The 15,858-nt window shown below is 38.6% G+C and overlaps 2 protein-coding genes across 2 annotated transcripts in view; one reads left to right on the plus strand and one right to left on the minus strand.

Moving 5' to 3' along the window:
• The first annotated feature begins 10 nt into the window (after positions 1 to 10).
• On the plus strand, positions 11 to 14,240 carry LOC129761510 (uncharacterized). Its single transcript, XM_055759235.1, has 7 exons — positions 11 to 229; positions 962 to 1,417; positions 1,471 to 1,803; positions 1,866 to 2,084; positions 2,152 to 2,547; positions 12,003 to 12,341; positions 12,397 to 14,240. Exons 1-7 carry the CDS (start codon positions 193 to 195, stop codon positions 12,849 to 12,851), a joined length of 2,235 nt encoding a protein of 744 aa, XP_055615210.1. The 5' UTR covers positions 11 to 192; the 3' UTR covers positions 12,852 to 14,240.
• Positions 14,241 to 14,268: 28 nt separating this feature from the next.
• The window catches only part of LOC129761475 (uncharacterized), a 102,381-nt gene continuing 100,791 nt past the window's right edge, over positions 14,269 to 15,858 (minus strand). The window contains exons 5-6 of the transcript XR_008740452.1: positions 14,418 to 14,546; positions 14,269 to 14,357 (exon numbers count right to left, since the gene is read on the minus strand). The gene's annotated coding sequence lies outside the window, so the exon portion shown is untranslated. The remainder of the gene's footprint in view (positions 14,358 to 14,417; positions 14,547 to 15,858) is intronic.

Below are 15,858 nucleotides of genomic sequence, written 5' to 3' on the forward strand. Positions count from 1 at the left end.
GTCGAACCGAATGCTATGCCGGGTTGAAGGTGTCAAAACGCGTACACATCGTTTTTTCACGTTCTTGTTTTAATAAATATATTGGTTTTGAGTGAAGCGTCCCACTTGAGAGCGGTGATAAATCAGATCAGGAATTTGTATTCCTTTTTCAGAAAGTGAAATTTAACTTAACACTGACGATATTGGTGTAAAATGACTTCAACTGAAAATACGTTGAACAAAGCCGCGGGTAAGGGAAATCTGTGTAGTGTATTTCGGCAAAATAGCAGTCAGTCCTGTTGAGAGAAACGCCATTATGAAAATTTTCCAAGCCGTCAAAAGGAGGGATGCATCAGAAAGAAAAAACAAGCAAATAGTAGAAATGTAAACTATGATTTATGTTTAGTGCATGCATACCATACTGAGATTATTAATTTCAATGCATTTTGTTGAGTAATCCAGGCTTCGAAGCGTCTACCAAAATGGTGCGCGCTTGATGAGAGCAGGAAAATATTGAGTCGCGACATCAATGATTATCCAATGTTGCTATGAAAAAAGCGGGTGGCATTTTTAATTCTATTTTTTCAACTGGAGATTAGTAAACAAGTAAATTATTACAAATTTTCTTCCTGGAGATATGTTCAATCATAAATTTTAATTTTAAAATATAGTATTAATGAGAACAATGAAGAATACTCTTATTTTAATTTAAAATGCAGTTTTAACAGGAATTCAATTAGAAATCGGTAGGGACATTCTAGCTAGTGTTAGCGAAAAGTTTTGAATCTAACTTAAACCGTACTTCAGAACTATCAATCTAGGGTTTCCTCAACTGTTAGTATATTTCCTCAACAGTATATTACAGGTATATTTTAAGAGTTATTAAAACATCTGCAAGTATGTCAGAAAACATTTCTTACGACAAATTCTGTGAATGCCAATTTTGGATGTCTGGCGCAATCATGAAAACGTCTCTTTCCAGATAACGGCAAAAAGTTGAACGTTGGTAACTTGCCTGCCGATGTGACGGAACAGGAGCTGCGTGACCACTTCGACGAATTTACCGTAGAGAATATTGAAATTTTCCATTATTTGAAGTACACCCTAGCTCTGCTATTGTTCAAAGACAAAGATACGGCAACGAAGGCACTCAAAGCTAAGGATGGTTCTATGTTCCGGAATCGCCGTCTGCGCATGCATATTGAATACATCGCAATTTGGAATATAAAGAAAAATGTGTTTGTCCATTTGGTAAATGAGGATACCACGGAAGAACAAGTTTATGATAAATTCAAAGATGTGACTGAAATAACAGGCGTCTTAGTATTCCATCCCCTGGCATACGTATCATGCAAAACACAGGAAGAGAAGGAAGCTGCTATCAAAGAACTCAACACCGAAGAAGTCACTGTTTATGATTTAACAGGTCATGATCAAAGTAAGTAAAAATCTCTCACGATTCCAATACAAATACTGATCTATCATTTGCAGATCATCACATTGAAATATGGCGCGCGGCAAAACTGTTCTTCCGCAATCTGCATCGCGTTTCATTGATTAACTTACCTGAGAATTGGGTATCCAATCAAGAAGAACTTAAAAAAGCGGTCGAAAGCAGTGGGAAATTACTTGAGGTGAAAGTCATCAACAATAGTCATGGCGCAGTCGCTCAGTTGTTTTATGAAGACGAAGCTACGGCTAAGAAGGCAGCGCAGTCTTTGAATCAACAAGTTTTTGAAGGTAAACGCATACATGCTCTACATGTTACAGCTGCACTTATTCCGAACTACAAAACGAGTGTGTACCTAACTTCATTAGATAAATGTAAGTATTTTGAACAGTTTTCGATTTGAAAACTCACACTCAAACTTTGGCTCATTTTACAGCTGTTTCTGAAGAGGCAATTTACGATCAGTTCGTACAGTTTGGTGAAATTGAATTTGTCAGCCGCCGAAAGTGTGCTGACGAGCACGCAATCATTTGCTTCAAAAATGTCGACGCTGTGGAGAAAGCATTAGAATGTAAGCTGCTTCCAGTGCCGAAAGCAGACAGTAGCGAGACCGAAGATAAAGCCATTGGAGTTAAACGATACAATGGACCGTTAAGTAAGTATTTCATTTGCCGAGATTTCTCTTAGTTGATTTTGAGTAACGGTTTCTTCTGTTGTAATAGTAATTGACCTCAAACCATCGCATGTCAAGAAATTACTTGAGGATGGTGAAGAATCCAAAATGCGTCCGCCCCCGCTTCCGTTGGCAAAATTGTGGCCTATTTATGTGTCTAATCTTCCCTACACCGCGGATAAACGTGACATGAGAGATTATTTCTCCAGCGTTGGCGGTCACATTAAATTTATATTCTCGCCAAATATCCCAGCCTATAAGACCAGTCAAACATCGATGGTGATGGCTGCGTTAATATATTATGCTCGCCGTGAGCAAGCTACTGATGCGATCAAAGCTTTCAATGGAAAGCACTTTCAAAACCGCTGTCTCCATGTGTTCCCAGGACGCAAGGACACATATTTCAATCCCGAAACATCCGTAAGATTAGTGCGGTTGACTATTGGTATGTATTTCATTTAAAAGTGTGTATAATAACGAATTTCATGCCAACTCGACTGGCCGTTGGCAGCACCATCTCAGATAGCAGCGAAACGTTGTGGGTGTAAACACATTGGTCTTTTAAGCAACTTTGCATATTTCAACTATTCAAAGCGGATTTAGACTAGAGATGGGCAAACCGTTCACTAACGGTACGAAAGAAATAGTTCGCCGAAAAGAGTGAACGAGCAGTCGTTCCTTTTCAAAGAACGATAGTTCTCCCCACGAACTGATTGCGAGCGAACGGTTTGTGAACGAACTGATTCCGTAAGAACGGTTTGCGAGTGAACTGTTTGAGAGTGAACTGTTTGAGAGTGAACTGTTGGAGAGTGAACTGTTTGTGAACCTGTGTGTTGTCCAAAAAGAGAATATGAAAAATTGCACATATTTTGGGCGCATCAAATTATAACAAACTTTTGTCGACCGATAAACATATTTTCACATACAGTTTGCGACTTTTAATGAAGCAGCTTATCTTTTCTCACTAAATTTCAAAAATATAAATCCCATACGTACACTATCCAATCCAACGATATCGAAATATAAATGTTTGACTTTCGTATAGTTATTCGCTAAATATAATGGTCATACATATACACATTTGTAAAAGAATTTCACTTCTGGAAGAATTGTAAACAGTGAACTATAAACTGATCGGTAGCTTATGATAATTTTTAACAGTTACAGTTTCGGGGATATTTTTTTATAATGGACAATATCGACAAGAAAACAAGAAAAAGAAAAGGAAGTTCCTAGAAATCCTTTTATATCATTTATTTTATGCCCCATCTGAAAAAGGCATTAATTCTTAGTTTACCAAGAAAACAGAGACAAAGAATATTAGAAATATGCAAACTTTATATTCCAGAACCGTTATCATCTGGTAATTATCTAGAAGGTCGTTATACATTCTTCTCTTCGATAAAAGACTCGAAAAAACCCCAACAACTGCATAGAATGTAAAAAATATGTTTGTTTCGAGCATGCAGTTATGCTATGTTCTGATTGGAGTTACTCCAATGAAACCACAATCGATGTATACGTTTTTATGTTATTTTATAGCTCCTTATACTTCCATGCATTATATTCAGTTGCTTTCTGTTAATTAATAACAGTGAAAAAATCGAATTTCGTTATTTGTGTTGGAGTATCAAAAATTACTCTATTTTGAGGAGGCTGAATTAGATGACTATTGAAACATAATATAGACGAAAAAAAACATATTTTTTTGGAGTTTTTTCATTCAATCATACCCTCTTCAAATAAATGCCAATGAAGCCTGAAAAATATACAATGGCAACATTACAGAGAAGTTCAATTTTCGGTCTGTGACACCGTGCGCAAGTATACGTGTTATGATTTTGCACGCGAGTACAGGAGGGTTAATATCGCTGAACGAAAGAGCGAAAGAACGGTTAGTGAGTGAACCGTTCATCAAAGTGAACTGTTTTGCCCATCTCTAATTTAGACTACTTTTCGAAAAGAGCCAAAATCTTTTCTTGATTTTTTACAAAAAATATATCTATCAAAAACTATAATACCTCAAAATACGAGTCAAAGGATGAAATGTAAGAAATTGTTAAAATTTTCATAAAAAAATTGCAAAAAAAAAATATTTTAAAAATTAAAACTAATTTTTCTCAAAAACGTATTTTTTTTAGAATTCTAAAAAAATTATATGAGATATATCATACGCAGGCAACGGACGTAAGGGGGAACATCATCGCTCATTATTTTGAATCGTTGGAGCTGTCGGTCCTGAACGACGGTACCGACAACTTCTGTCGAAGTCGCAGCAGTTCAGCCCTTGACATTTCCGCAGCCAGCATTGATTTGGTAGGTAAGCTGGGGGAAATAAAGCAGACGACCCACACGGAAGCGACCATTATCCGATTTCAGTCATCCTCAACGCACCGTCGCCTCAATCCACCCGAAGATCAAAGTGGATCTTCGACAAAGCTGACTGGGTTTTCTACAGGGCTTCCCCCAGCCACCTGATCGCCCGAGACAACTCGACCACCACGCAGAACCTCAACGAATTCATCACCGAGGTAGCAGAATCCGCCATCCCTAAAACAAAGCCCAACCCTGGCAAGAGAGTGCTGCACTGGTGGTCTGAAGACATCAAAAAAAGAAATCAAGAAACGGAGGAGGTTCCTGCGCGCGGCAAAACGAATCCGGCACGATGGCCCGGAGAAAGAAACGGCAATGAACAGGTACCGAGAGCAGCACATAAGGGTGAAGCGACTAGTGAGACGGGCTAAACTAGACAGTTGGATCGGTTTCCTGAAATCCATCAACGAAAGCCAGTCTTCTGCGGACCTATGCAGACGTGTGAACGTGCTGAATGGGAAAAGAAGATTCCAAACCCCTACCCTGCAAGCGAATGGCATGACCTACAGCGATCCAGTTGACATCGCGAATATGCTAGGGGAATATTTCGCTAAACTCCTCGATTTCGGGATACGATTCCGTGTTCATCCGACGGCAAAAAGCGGACACGAACTCAGTCGATCGATTCGTGAGTCCAAACGATTGGGTTGGAAACCCGTTCAACAAACACTTCTCCGTCGAAGAACTCATCGTCGCGCTGCGCTCCACCAAGTCCACTAGTCCCGATCACATCGGTTGTAAGATGATCGAGCAGCTGTCCTCGTTAGGTCAAACCTCATGTTGTTGCACTATCTCGTGCAAATGTGTGGACTGTGGGCCTGATCACGAACATCACTGCCACGAACGCTTTCACGTCACTTACACTTCACTTAATCTTTTTGTGTCTATCATCATTGTCACGGACAGTTGCGTGTGTAAATGAACTCCGTGAAGTGAAAGTTGGTTGTTGGTTGCATAATGTCGAGTGTTTGAACGTTGTGTCGGTTGCATAATTTCGGACGTTTGAACGTTATGCAGATAAAATTAATACAGCGTATGAGATAATGGGCCTGATCACGAACATGTGGAGGCGATTTGGCGTAGTGGTAACATCCATGCTCACTCCCGACATTCTTCCAAAAATGAAAGTAAAAGTGACGAACCAGCCAAATTGAGTTGAAAATCACTATAATACAGATAATAATAAAAAAAAAAAAAAAGATCACGAACATCACTGTCACAAACGCTTTCACGTCACTTACACTTCACTTTTCTTCTTTGTGTCTATCATCACTGTCACGGACAGTTGCGTGTAAAAATGAACTCCGTTGCATAATTTCGGGCGTTTTAACGTTGTGTCGGTTGCATAATTTTGGACGTTTGAACGTTATGTAGGTAAAATTAATAAGTGTATGAGATAATATTCCTTTTAATTGAACGTATGTTTTAGAATGACAAGATTGCGATTATATCTAGATGAACGGTATTTCAATCAACATTATACATAATCAATCATAACGATCATTTTATGGGGTTGCAACCAGAGTTGCAAAATCTCACACTCACTTTACTGACAGCGCAAGATATTGAGACAACATCAAAATCAACCACCAATTCCCCTGCAGTTCATGACAAATGAACCAAACTTAATTCCATGCAACCGACACTCCGTCACGTGGAACATTTGGTTTTTGCATTATTCCCCACACTCATTCGTTCCACTGTCTCACTGAGAAACTTGGCTGCGGGAGGACATTGATAGTGCTGAGATCTCGACCGACTACATATTCTATCGCTGTGATCGGAGCCGGTTATCAAGCCAGCATTCTCGGGGAGGTGGAGCGCTAATCGCAGTTAAAGCTCAACTCAACAGCGAGTTTATTCCGCTAATGAATTGCGACCACCTCGAGCAAGTCGCAGTCTGCTTACGACTTCATCGTAGGTGCCTCTACCTTGTGGTTATCTATCTGCCACCCAATTCAAGCACTGATCTCTATTACGCGCATGCTAACGCAGTACAGGACGTTGCGAACCGAGCTGCCGCAGTTGATATTGTTGTATCGCTAGGCGACTTTAATCTACCAAATTTGCGTTGGCAATTTGATGATGATGTGAACGGTTTTATACCCACAAACGTTAACCTTGAACATGAACAGGCACTCATCGAAACAATGTTTGCTATTGGACTGCAACAAGTCAACCAATACCTGAACGCGAATGGCAGGCTTCTTGATCTAGCATTTGTGAGCCTTCCAGAGCAGTTGGATGTAATCGAACCCGGCTCGCCTCTGTTGTCAGTGGACAATCACCATGCACCCTTTGTTATACTACTCGACGAGGACAGCGACGATCTAATTATGCACACCGAGTTAGACGATAATCCTTCCTATGACTTCAACCTATGCAATTTCGCGCAGTTAAAAACGGTTCTGAGCGCTATCAATTGGGACTTCTTACAGCAAACCGGACCAATAGAACAACTGTTATCAGCATTCTATGACAAGCTCTATACAGTGCCTAATGACAATGTGCCTCGCAGAAGACGTTCATTCAGATCAATGTCTAGCAAACCGTGGTGGACCCCCGAACTCCGGAACCTGCGCAACATTCTTAGGTTGTTTTGCTCACATTCCTGCATACAACATCGACCTGCCAGTGATCCAGTTCACCGAAAATGAAATTGTGGAAACTATCGATGCCCTGGACAACAGAAAGGGATGCGGGACGGATGGTATACCTCCCCTACTGCTGAAGAACTGCTCGAGGGAATTAGCGGCACCAATTACCCTCATGTTTAACCAGTCACTTCGTGAAATGACCTTTCCGGAAGCCTGGAAAGCTGCCTACATCGTTCCCATTCACAAGTCTGGCAACTACAAAAAAGTGGAGAATTATCGTGGCGTTACTATACTGTGTTGTATTAGTAAAGTATTTGAAAGGTTGGTGCACAAAGTTTTGTACAACGTGATGTCCCCCATTATTTTTGAAGGACAACACGGGTTCATGAAGCATCGCTCTACTACTACGAATCTTATGTGCTACGTCACTGCCCTGTCTCGCGAAGTAGAAGATAGACGACAAGTTGACGCAGTATACGTTGACTTCGCGAAAGCGTTCGATACGGTTCCGCATACTCTGCTCATCGAGAAAATGAAGCACATGGGATTTCCAGATTCAATCACAAATTGGATTTCCTCGTACTTGCGTTACAGAACCGCATATGTGGCGCTCAACTCAACTCGATCCCGAGTCTTTAATATTACATCTGGAGTACCGCAGGGTAGCGTATTAGGACCGATGCTATTCCTCATATTTATCAATGACTTGCACATGTTACTTTCCTCATCTAAACTCTCTTTCGCTGACGACCTAAAATTCTACCGTACTATCGAGACTTCCTCAGATTGTGATGCACTCCAGGCAGATATTATCACTATGTTGGTGTGGTGTAGAGACAACGTAATGCGTGTCAACGGCAATAAGTGCAAAATTATTTCTTTCGGCCGTTGCAATAGTCTTGTTATGCATCATTACTGGATGGAATCGACAGAGTTGGAACGTGTATCGTGCATCAACGACCTTGGAGTTATTGATTCCAAGCTTAGATTCGGTGAGCATGTGGCGGTTACGACCGCGAAAGCATTTTCCGTTATGGGCTTTATTCGACGTCACGCAGCTGAATTCACAGATATCCATGCACTGAAAGTACTATACTGTTCACTAGTTCGCAGTACGATAGAGTACGCTGCGCCAGTCTGGTCCCCTTACCACGCTGTCCACACCTTGTCGATCGAGCGGGTGCAAAGAAAGTTTTTGCGCTTCGCTCTTAGACTACTTCCATGGAATGATGCGACCAACCTACCGCCATTCCCTGACAGATGCAAGCTCATAGGATTGGAAGCATTATCAGCCAGACGAATTACGATGCAGCGGTTACTTATATTCGATATTCGTGGAGGTTCTATTGACTGCCCTGAATTGCTTGCACAGATCCCGCTCAACATACCTCCCAGACGTTTCCGGAGCTCGCCTTTCTTTGCAATACCATACCACAGAACAAACTACGGCTACAACAATCCGTTCGATTCTTGCCTCCGCCAATTCAATCTTATTTGTGATGTGTATGATTTAAACTTGACTAAGAACGCTTTTAGAAATAGGATAAAATGTCTATCATAGGTATAAGCAAATTACAGTCTGTACGACTAGTCGAAGACGGTGTAAATAAATAAAATAAATAAATAACACCTAGTTCATCAAAGTTGTCACGACGGATGAATTCTTCCGGATTTTACACACACGGTGGCAGTCGTAATAACGTTGTATACAATTTACTTCGTTTCCACCGTGAAGAGATGTTCGTGATCAGGCCCAATATTCCGTTTAATTAATCGTATATTTTAGAACGACAAGTTTGCGATTATACCTCGATGATTAGTTTGCTGAATCAAATGCTGGCTCAAAGATGAGGAGGAATACTTGGTTGCTCGGGAATAATGTAGTTGTTGAACATATGGGAATGTAATTCTACGCTAGAAATAAAACATGACTATTATGTTTAATAATCGAAATTTCGCATACTCTTGTACTTAGCTCTGTCTTACTCGTTTTAATAGTGAGAAATATTTAGAATCATTTTTTATGAACCGTTTCTACAATTTAGATGAATAATAATATCTTCTATATCTCAGAACAAACCCGAATTTATCCACTTCACGATCAGTATAATCTGAGCTAGTCCCATATGGAATTCTGAAGTTTATTCATCTTATCCTTCCCATTCTCGTGTAATTTGATATACGGGACATGAGGTTCGATATAATTATTTAAACCGAAACTGGTCAGCAGCGTCGGTCAGAAACATAATCCTCATAGAAAACATCTGATGGGTTTCAAGGAATTTGAAAAAAGGCGGAATGTGATTAAGATTTTCTTTAGACGCATATCAAAATTATGGAAAAAAAACTAGAGATGAATTTAAAAACAGTATCTTGTGAATGCTTTGACTCATTTTTTCCTTGTTTGAAATTTATTATCACTTTTTTAATATTCTTTCATTCAAAATATGTCTTCAAAACAATACCGTTGAAGATATCTATAACGTAAAAAGTTATAATTATCGTCCTGATTCTGGTCTGGGCCGCCAATTGTGAATGTTTGAATTCCAAAAAATAGCTCTGCAATGTTGGAAAAACTTTACAGTTATTATTTTATATTCAAAATATCAACATATCAACATTATACATAATCAATCATGATCGTATTTGGCCAGTGGCCTCCATTGCCATTTTATGGTGTTGCAACTCTCTCTTAGTCTACTCCTAAAAAATAGAAACAAAAAATTTCTGTTCATTCAAGACAATCGGAAGTAGACCTCCGCCATGTTTCGATGGGCCTACGGGAACTACATATTTAATCCTTAATTACATCCCATAGCGCATTTACCGAATCCAAATAAACAAATTTACGTCCTCTGGATACGTCTGAATTTCGTTCTAAAAGTGCCACCAGGCGGGTAAATTGCTGTTTGTTTATCTTTTGTTTCTTAAACAAACAAGACAAGACCCAAAATGTTAGCAAAAAAAACTAAATAAATACGAAATTAAACTTACTCCATTCCGCGTGACTAGCTTTCACCATCTAAAACACAAGTGACAAATATACCTGTTTTTCCCGTGACATGACAGTATCGTGGTATTCATAATAACACCTAGTTCATCAAAGTTGTCACGACGGATGAACTCTTCTGGATTCTACACGCACGGTGACAGCCGTAATAAGGTTGTATACAATTCACTTCGTTTTCACCGTAAAGTGACGTTCGTGATCAGGCCCTGTATCAACTACTGTTAGTGCTCAGACGCGTTCTACTCAAGAAAATTACGAAAAAGTGAAGGCGATTATGGCAGCTGTTGGACAAAGCGATTCATTTAAGGGTTGCACCATTATTAATGGCATACTGTACGAAGGTGATGGCGAAACACGACGATTATACATTATACAGCAATAATTCGCCCATGATAAGGGGCACTTCGGCGTGAAAAAACCAAAGAAAAGAAGGTAGACTATTTCATTTTTGAAGTTGAGAAGAAAATTAAACGATGTATTGATACATGTGTTGCTGGTATTATCGGTGAAAAGAAACGCAGTGTAACCCGAAGTGAACTTGATTCAATCCCAATCCCATTAAACACCTTTCACGTAGATAATTTAGGACCGATGCCATCTACAAGAAAACCGATGCAGCGATGTAAAATTGGCCATACAAATGAAACACAAATTTCTGCATTACTCGAGAATTATTCAAGCAAATGAAACGAATTTTGGTATGTGGAGGTTTTAGGGTGCAATTAATGATTCTATAGTAGTTAGGTACTGTTCACCAGTCTCTTATGGGGGCTGCCATACAAATGAAACACTTTTTTGCCTTACTCGAGAAATAATCAGGCAAACGAATCCAAATTTGGCATGTGGAGGTTTTAGGGGGCAAGATACATTTTTAAGGTGGTTCAACACTCCTCCCACCTTTCTAAGGGGGGCTGCCTTTGAAATGAAAGACAAATTTCTGCATAACTAATCAAGCAAATGGAGCAAATTTGGGATGCGAGGGATTTTGGGCACGAGAAATGTTTCTATTATGGTATGATCCCCTTCCTTCTCTTAAAAGGAATGGGGGTTCCCATAAAAATAATGCACATATTTCAACCAAACATGACAATTAAAAATTTTCGGAAAACTCTGACATTCGAAAAATTCAATTCGCATGTGTTCTACAATTACATATTGACAAGCGTTGTTAGTCCATTGGATGTTTGCGGTAAAGAAATTGATCTTCGTTAGAAAGTGGAAATGAATTTTAATGTGTTAAAACGCACTCCTATATCGTCTTCTATCTATATAAATAAAAATGGATCGCCGAATGTGTTGATAAGAGCAAAACTCGAGAAAGGAATTGTGCGATTTAGAGTTCTCTTCATTCTATCAAATTTTTTGTATCAAACATTTATTCCATGTAACGTTATTTGCAAGGGGATCAAAAATCTTGCACGAGAATTGTGTCTGAAAATAATCTGATATTCTAATGTCGAGTTTTAGTAGAAGTACTGAAATTTTATAGTGAAAAATAATTTTAAAGGGTAGATTAGAAGATCAATCAATGAACAGTTCTGGGATTGGACCCATAAACGTGCGCTTAGTAAGAAAACGTGGATGTGATACCGAAAAAAAATAGGCGGGACGAAGTTTGTCGGGTCAGCTAGTGTTCAATAAAAGTGATTTTCCTTGGCAATTCACCCATTCCTTCTTACAGGTATTATAGTTTTTGAGTTATTATTTTTTGTAAAAAATCAAGCAAAAATTTCGGCCCTTTTAAAAAAGTAGTCTAATTTTTTTTAATATTTCAAGTATGTAAAGTTGCTTAAAAGATCCATGTGTTTACACCCACATAGTTTTGCTGCTATCTGACATAGTGCTGCCAACTCCTACGTCGAGCTGGAATGAAATTCGTCTATAGGAACGAAGAAAAACTATCTAACAAAATCATTATAGGCGTTAGCGAAGAGAAGCTTTTTGAAAAGTTTCGCAAATTTGGCTTCATCGAGTGTGTTGTGAAAAGGAATCGTAACACGGCTCTTATTGAGTTCCGTGATAAGGAAGTGTGCGATAAGGTCTTGCAGCTGCCTGATGGTGAGAAACCGGTTCGTTGTGGAATAGAACCTTTGACAAATAAAGTGAATCGTAAAATTTTCAAAGAAAATGATGAAAAGATTTCTTTGGCTATGCAAGAAATTATTGATAAGAATCCAGCTGTGCTGGAAAATGTGCAGTCGACGAGATTTAGCGGTCCTCCACCATTAAAACGCGGTCGGTTCAATGGCCCAGATATTAGTAAGTGCTTCTGAGCTACTAGATTTTGGTTTTTAATAATACATTTGTTCCACAGATTTCGGTAACCCTGGTAATCGCAATGATTTCGGATCTAACAGTGGTAACAATGACTTCAGTAATCCACAAGTCATTCAGGATCTCTTGCGTTTGGCATTTATTTCGGGAAAAAGTCTTGGCGAAGGTTTGGCCAGTGGTAATAACCCTTTCAATAGCTCAGATCCGTCGTTATCAAGTTTGAATCTGGCAAATGGATTCAGTGGACGTAACTTTAGTAACACTTCAAGCAACGGTAATTACGGTAACAGCTCTGGAAATCGTAACAGTTTTGGCAACCAGAACAATGCCAGTGGACGTAACAATTTCGGTGGTCAGAACCAAAATCGAAACAACAATGGGGGTGGAAACTTTGGAGGACAGAAGCGTTTTGATGGAACCCCGAATAATTCACAGCAGAACCGTAACCAGAACCAGAACCGCCAGAGTGGTGGAAATCCAAATAGAAGGTTCTAAGTTTTCAGACAGTAGTATTTCCAATGACGCGACAGCTAGATTAAATGCGCTAGAGTAAGACTTCAAAACGTATTGGTCATATCGAATTGCAGGCATATTTTTCATAATCTTGTTCCAAATTGCATAAAGTAAAGCATAATGCATAAAGTAAAGCGATAACACACCGTGTGAAACAGATCGAGTATTGAAATTCAATTCAATTCTTTGTTTTTACATTTAAACGTTATGGTAGCATGAAGGGAAGAAAATGCTGTCAACAACTAGATTATGGAAAACATACATGTTATTCGATATGAACAACATTTTTTTCAAGTACATATAACGACGATATACTTGTCTTTACGATTTAATGAACTATAGACCATTGTGTTTTGAACCATAATTCAAAAAAAATATATATACAACTTCTGCAGCATAGTTGTATTTATCGGTAGTTTATATGATTATCTCTACGATTTGGTTTATTTTAATCACAGCACTATAAAATTTTATGAAGTATATTGAAACTCATTGAAAGTATGATTAACATAATGCATGGAAGAATAGAAGATCTATGAGCATTTGAGATAATGAATTTGTAATGATATCAATATTTTAACCATTTTCATGATAACATTAAATATTGAAATCTTCCGTCGATGGGTATTGGGAGATGTTTGAGACCACCTCATGATCGTGTGCGTTTGGTCCATCACAATCACCCTGACGAATTTGAATGAAATTATTCTATAAAATCATATTGTATCTTAGAAATGTAAGAATGTTTGTCTTTTTGCATCTTGGAAAGTTAAGATTACAAGAATAGTGAAATTTTTGCACTTATCTAAAACAAGCGTAGCTGTCAACTGGAGTAAAAAATTACAGAGCATTTCACTGTTCCCAGGAAATGGTTAGAAAATTTCGAATTGACTTTTATTGAATTGAATGGTCTTGTGACATTTTTATGAGAGGTGACAGCGGTGTGGTACGCTATATGGTAGAATATTAGTTTTCGTCTGTTTATTTCTATAGCTTCGTGCTGCGGAGTATTTCTTCCTTTTAATTCTGCTATTACACAGAACCCACGAGAACAATGGATAAATCTATGGAGCATATGTATGGTTCAAGATCAGAAGCCGATTATTTAAAATTCAGTTTACGCATGCAAATGTGGCGTGCACCTATGAAAGGAGCGGGAGCTCATTGCGGTCGTAGCTGCTCTGATTGATTACCCAAACAGGAACTGACGAGGTGTGAACTAAGGTGGTCAAAGAAACAGTGAATCACATTTGATTTGAATGATTGTTCCAGTATCAATGGGTATTGTAACACATTAACATAACATAACATTAAATTGTAGTGTGGATAATTATAAAATTGTACTAAAAGAATAAAACAGTGCAAAACGTATTTATTCAAATAATTGTTTCGTTTGCGCTCTCACATCCCCAAAGTGTGCATTCCGATGGTATTCCGATGTGATCGATATTGAAAGCAAACCCGGACGGAAGTTAAGTCTAGATAGAGCTGATGAAGGGAAACGATGTGGTTTCAAAAATGTCGCTGTTGATCTGTCGGAATACTTACTTCTTTCTTCTGTTGTCCTTGCGTTAGATCCGCGCAAAAGCCGCAGGCTATATGTTGCCTCACTGAAATCTCGACTTTAAGAGATGCGATAGTCCTATAAAATATATCACCAATTTCTATGGATTTTGCCTGAAACCAACAAAAAAAACACTAAATGAACAAGAGGAGAACATGATACAAGGTAATAACAATCTTGACACGTTGCACATGAGGAGGAACTCCGAGCCAAATGCTGGAACAACAAAAGAAATAGAAGATATAGAGGAAAAATTACATTATTAAAACACAAAGAACTCTAAACGAAAAAATGTGTTCTCATAATCCTCGAAGGGCAGCTTAACTCTTGTATTTTGTGCAATCTAATATGAGTAGACCTTGATATGTATTATAATTAAAGAATCAGCATATACTGTACTACCGAACGAACAACACGTGGCAGCAAATAGAAGCCGAATATAGGGGAAAAGGGAGGAATTTGGACCACCTAAGCGAATCGCCTAATATTTCCAAACCAATACGGTCTAAATCAAAAATGTCACATTGTATACTGAGCAACACTTGTTTTCTCTCAATCAATAATGTTTATTCATTATATCAGCCTTCAAACTACCAAATATATAATAAAATAAAAGAGATGATTTTTGGACATTAAAATTTGATGCGGGGTGATTTGGACCGTCTGTGGGGTGATTTGGTCCAGTGTGTGTTTCATCGAAAAAACATACTTATGTTTATGTAAAGTATTTTGGGATAATGTTACAATCAGTAATAGTGTTTTGGAATCGATACCAGATCTTTTGGCCAGATTCCAGACCAGAAAAATTGGATTGACACCATCTCGAATTCTGCATGAATCTTTTCACTGTTGCTCGTGCATTTTCATACACTTTCGTTGTTGGTCAAAGAAAATCCGTTCTTGATGGTCTGAGTTGCTCTTTCAAGCTCCTCCTTCTTCCAACGTTGTCTGCCCATCCTCTTTTTGTAATTCCGTGACATCTGGAACAAATTAGATCAATGAAAAGCTTCAAATATGTAGGACCAATTCACCCCACACAACATGCAAAAATTAAAATGCAATTAATTTCATTTATTGTTATCAAACTTACAGTTTCGCTGCATCAAATTGTTCCTCTTCTGTAGGCGAACAGAACTTTACTGCACAATACACGAAAAGTTTGTTTATTCAGCGGGAAAAACCTTAAAACCTCGATCGGAAAACTCACATTTTTTGACAATCAAAGTGCTTGTTGTGTTCATGCTACCGTTCCCTTCGTCCTGTCGAATTTTACCAAAGTTTTTTTACGTTAGTTACATACAGTTCAATAATAAAAGAAAGTGACATAAAAAAATCCAAGTTGAGCCGTACTTTTTTAGATAAAGGGGTGGTCCCAATCACCCCGTATGTCCAACTCACCCCGTGTTACCCTACCTAGGTACCACA

The sequence above is a fragment of the Toxorhynchites rutilus genome, chromosome 1 (genome assembly GCF_029784135.1).
Source record: "Toxorhynchites rutilus septentrionalis strain SRP chromosome 1, ASM2978413v1, whole genome shotgun sequence".
Taxonomy (NCBI): Eukaryota; Metazoa; Arthropoda; class Insecta; order Diptera; family Culicidae; genus Toxorhynchites; species Toxorhynchites rutilus.

Excerpts from the sequence above, each read along its gene's own strand:
- LOC129761510 (XM_055759235.1), top strand. The coding sequence starts at position 193 with ATGACTTCAACTGAAAATACGTTGAACAAAGCCGCGG. Across the intron at positions 230-961 it reads TACGTTGAACAAAGCCGCGG|ATAACGGCAAAAAGTTGAAC; the intron begins GTAAGGGAAATC and ends GTCTCTTTCCAG. Across the intron at positions 12,342-12,396 it reads GTTCAATGGCCCAGATATTA|ATTTCGGTAACCCTGGTAAT; the intron begins GTAAGTGCTTCT and ends TTTGTTCCACAG.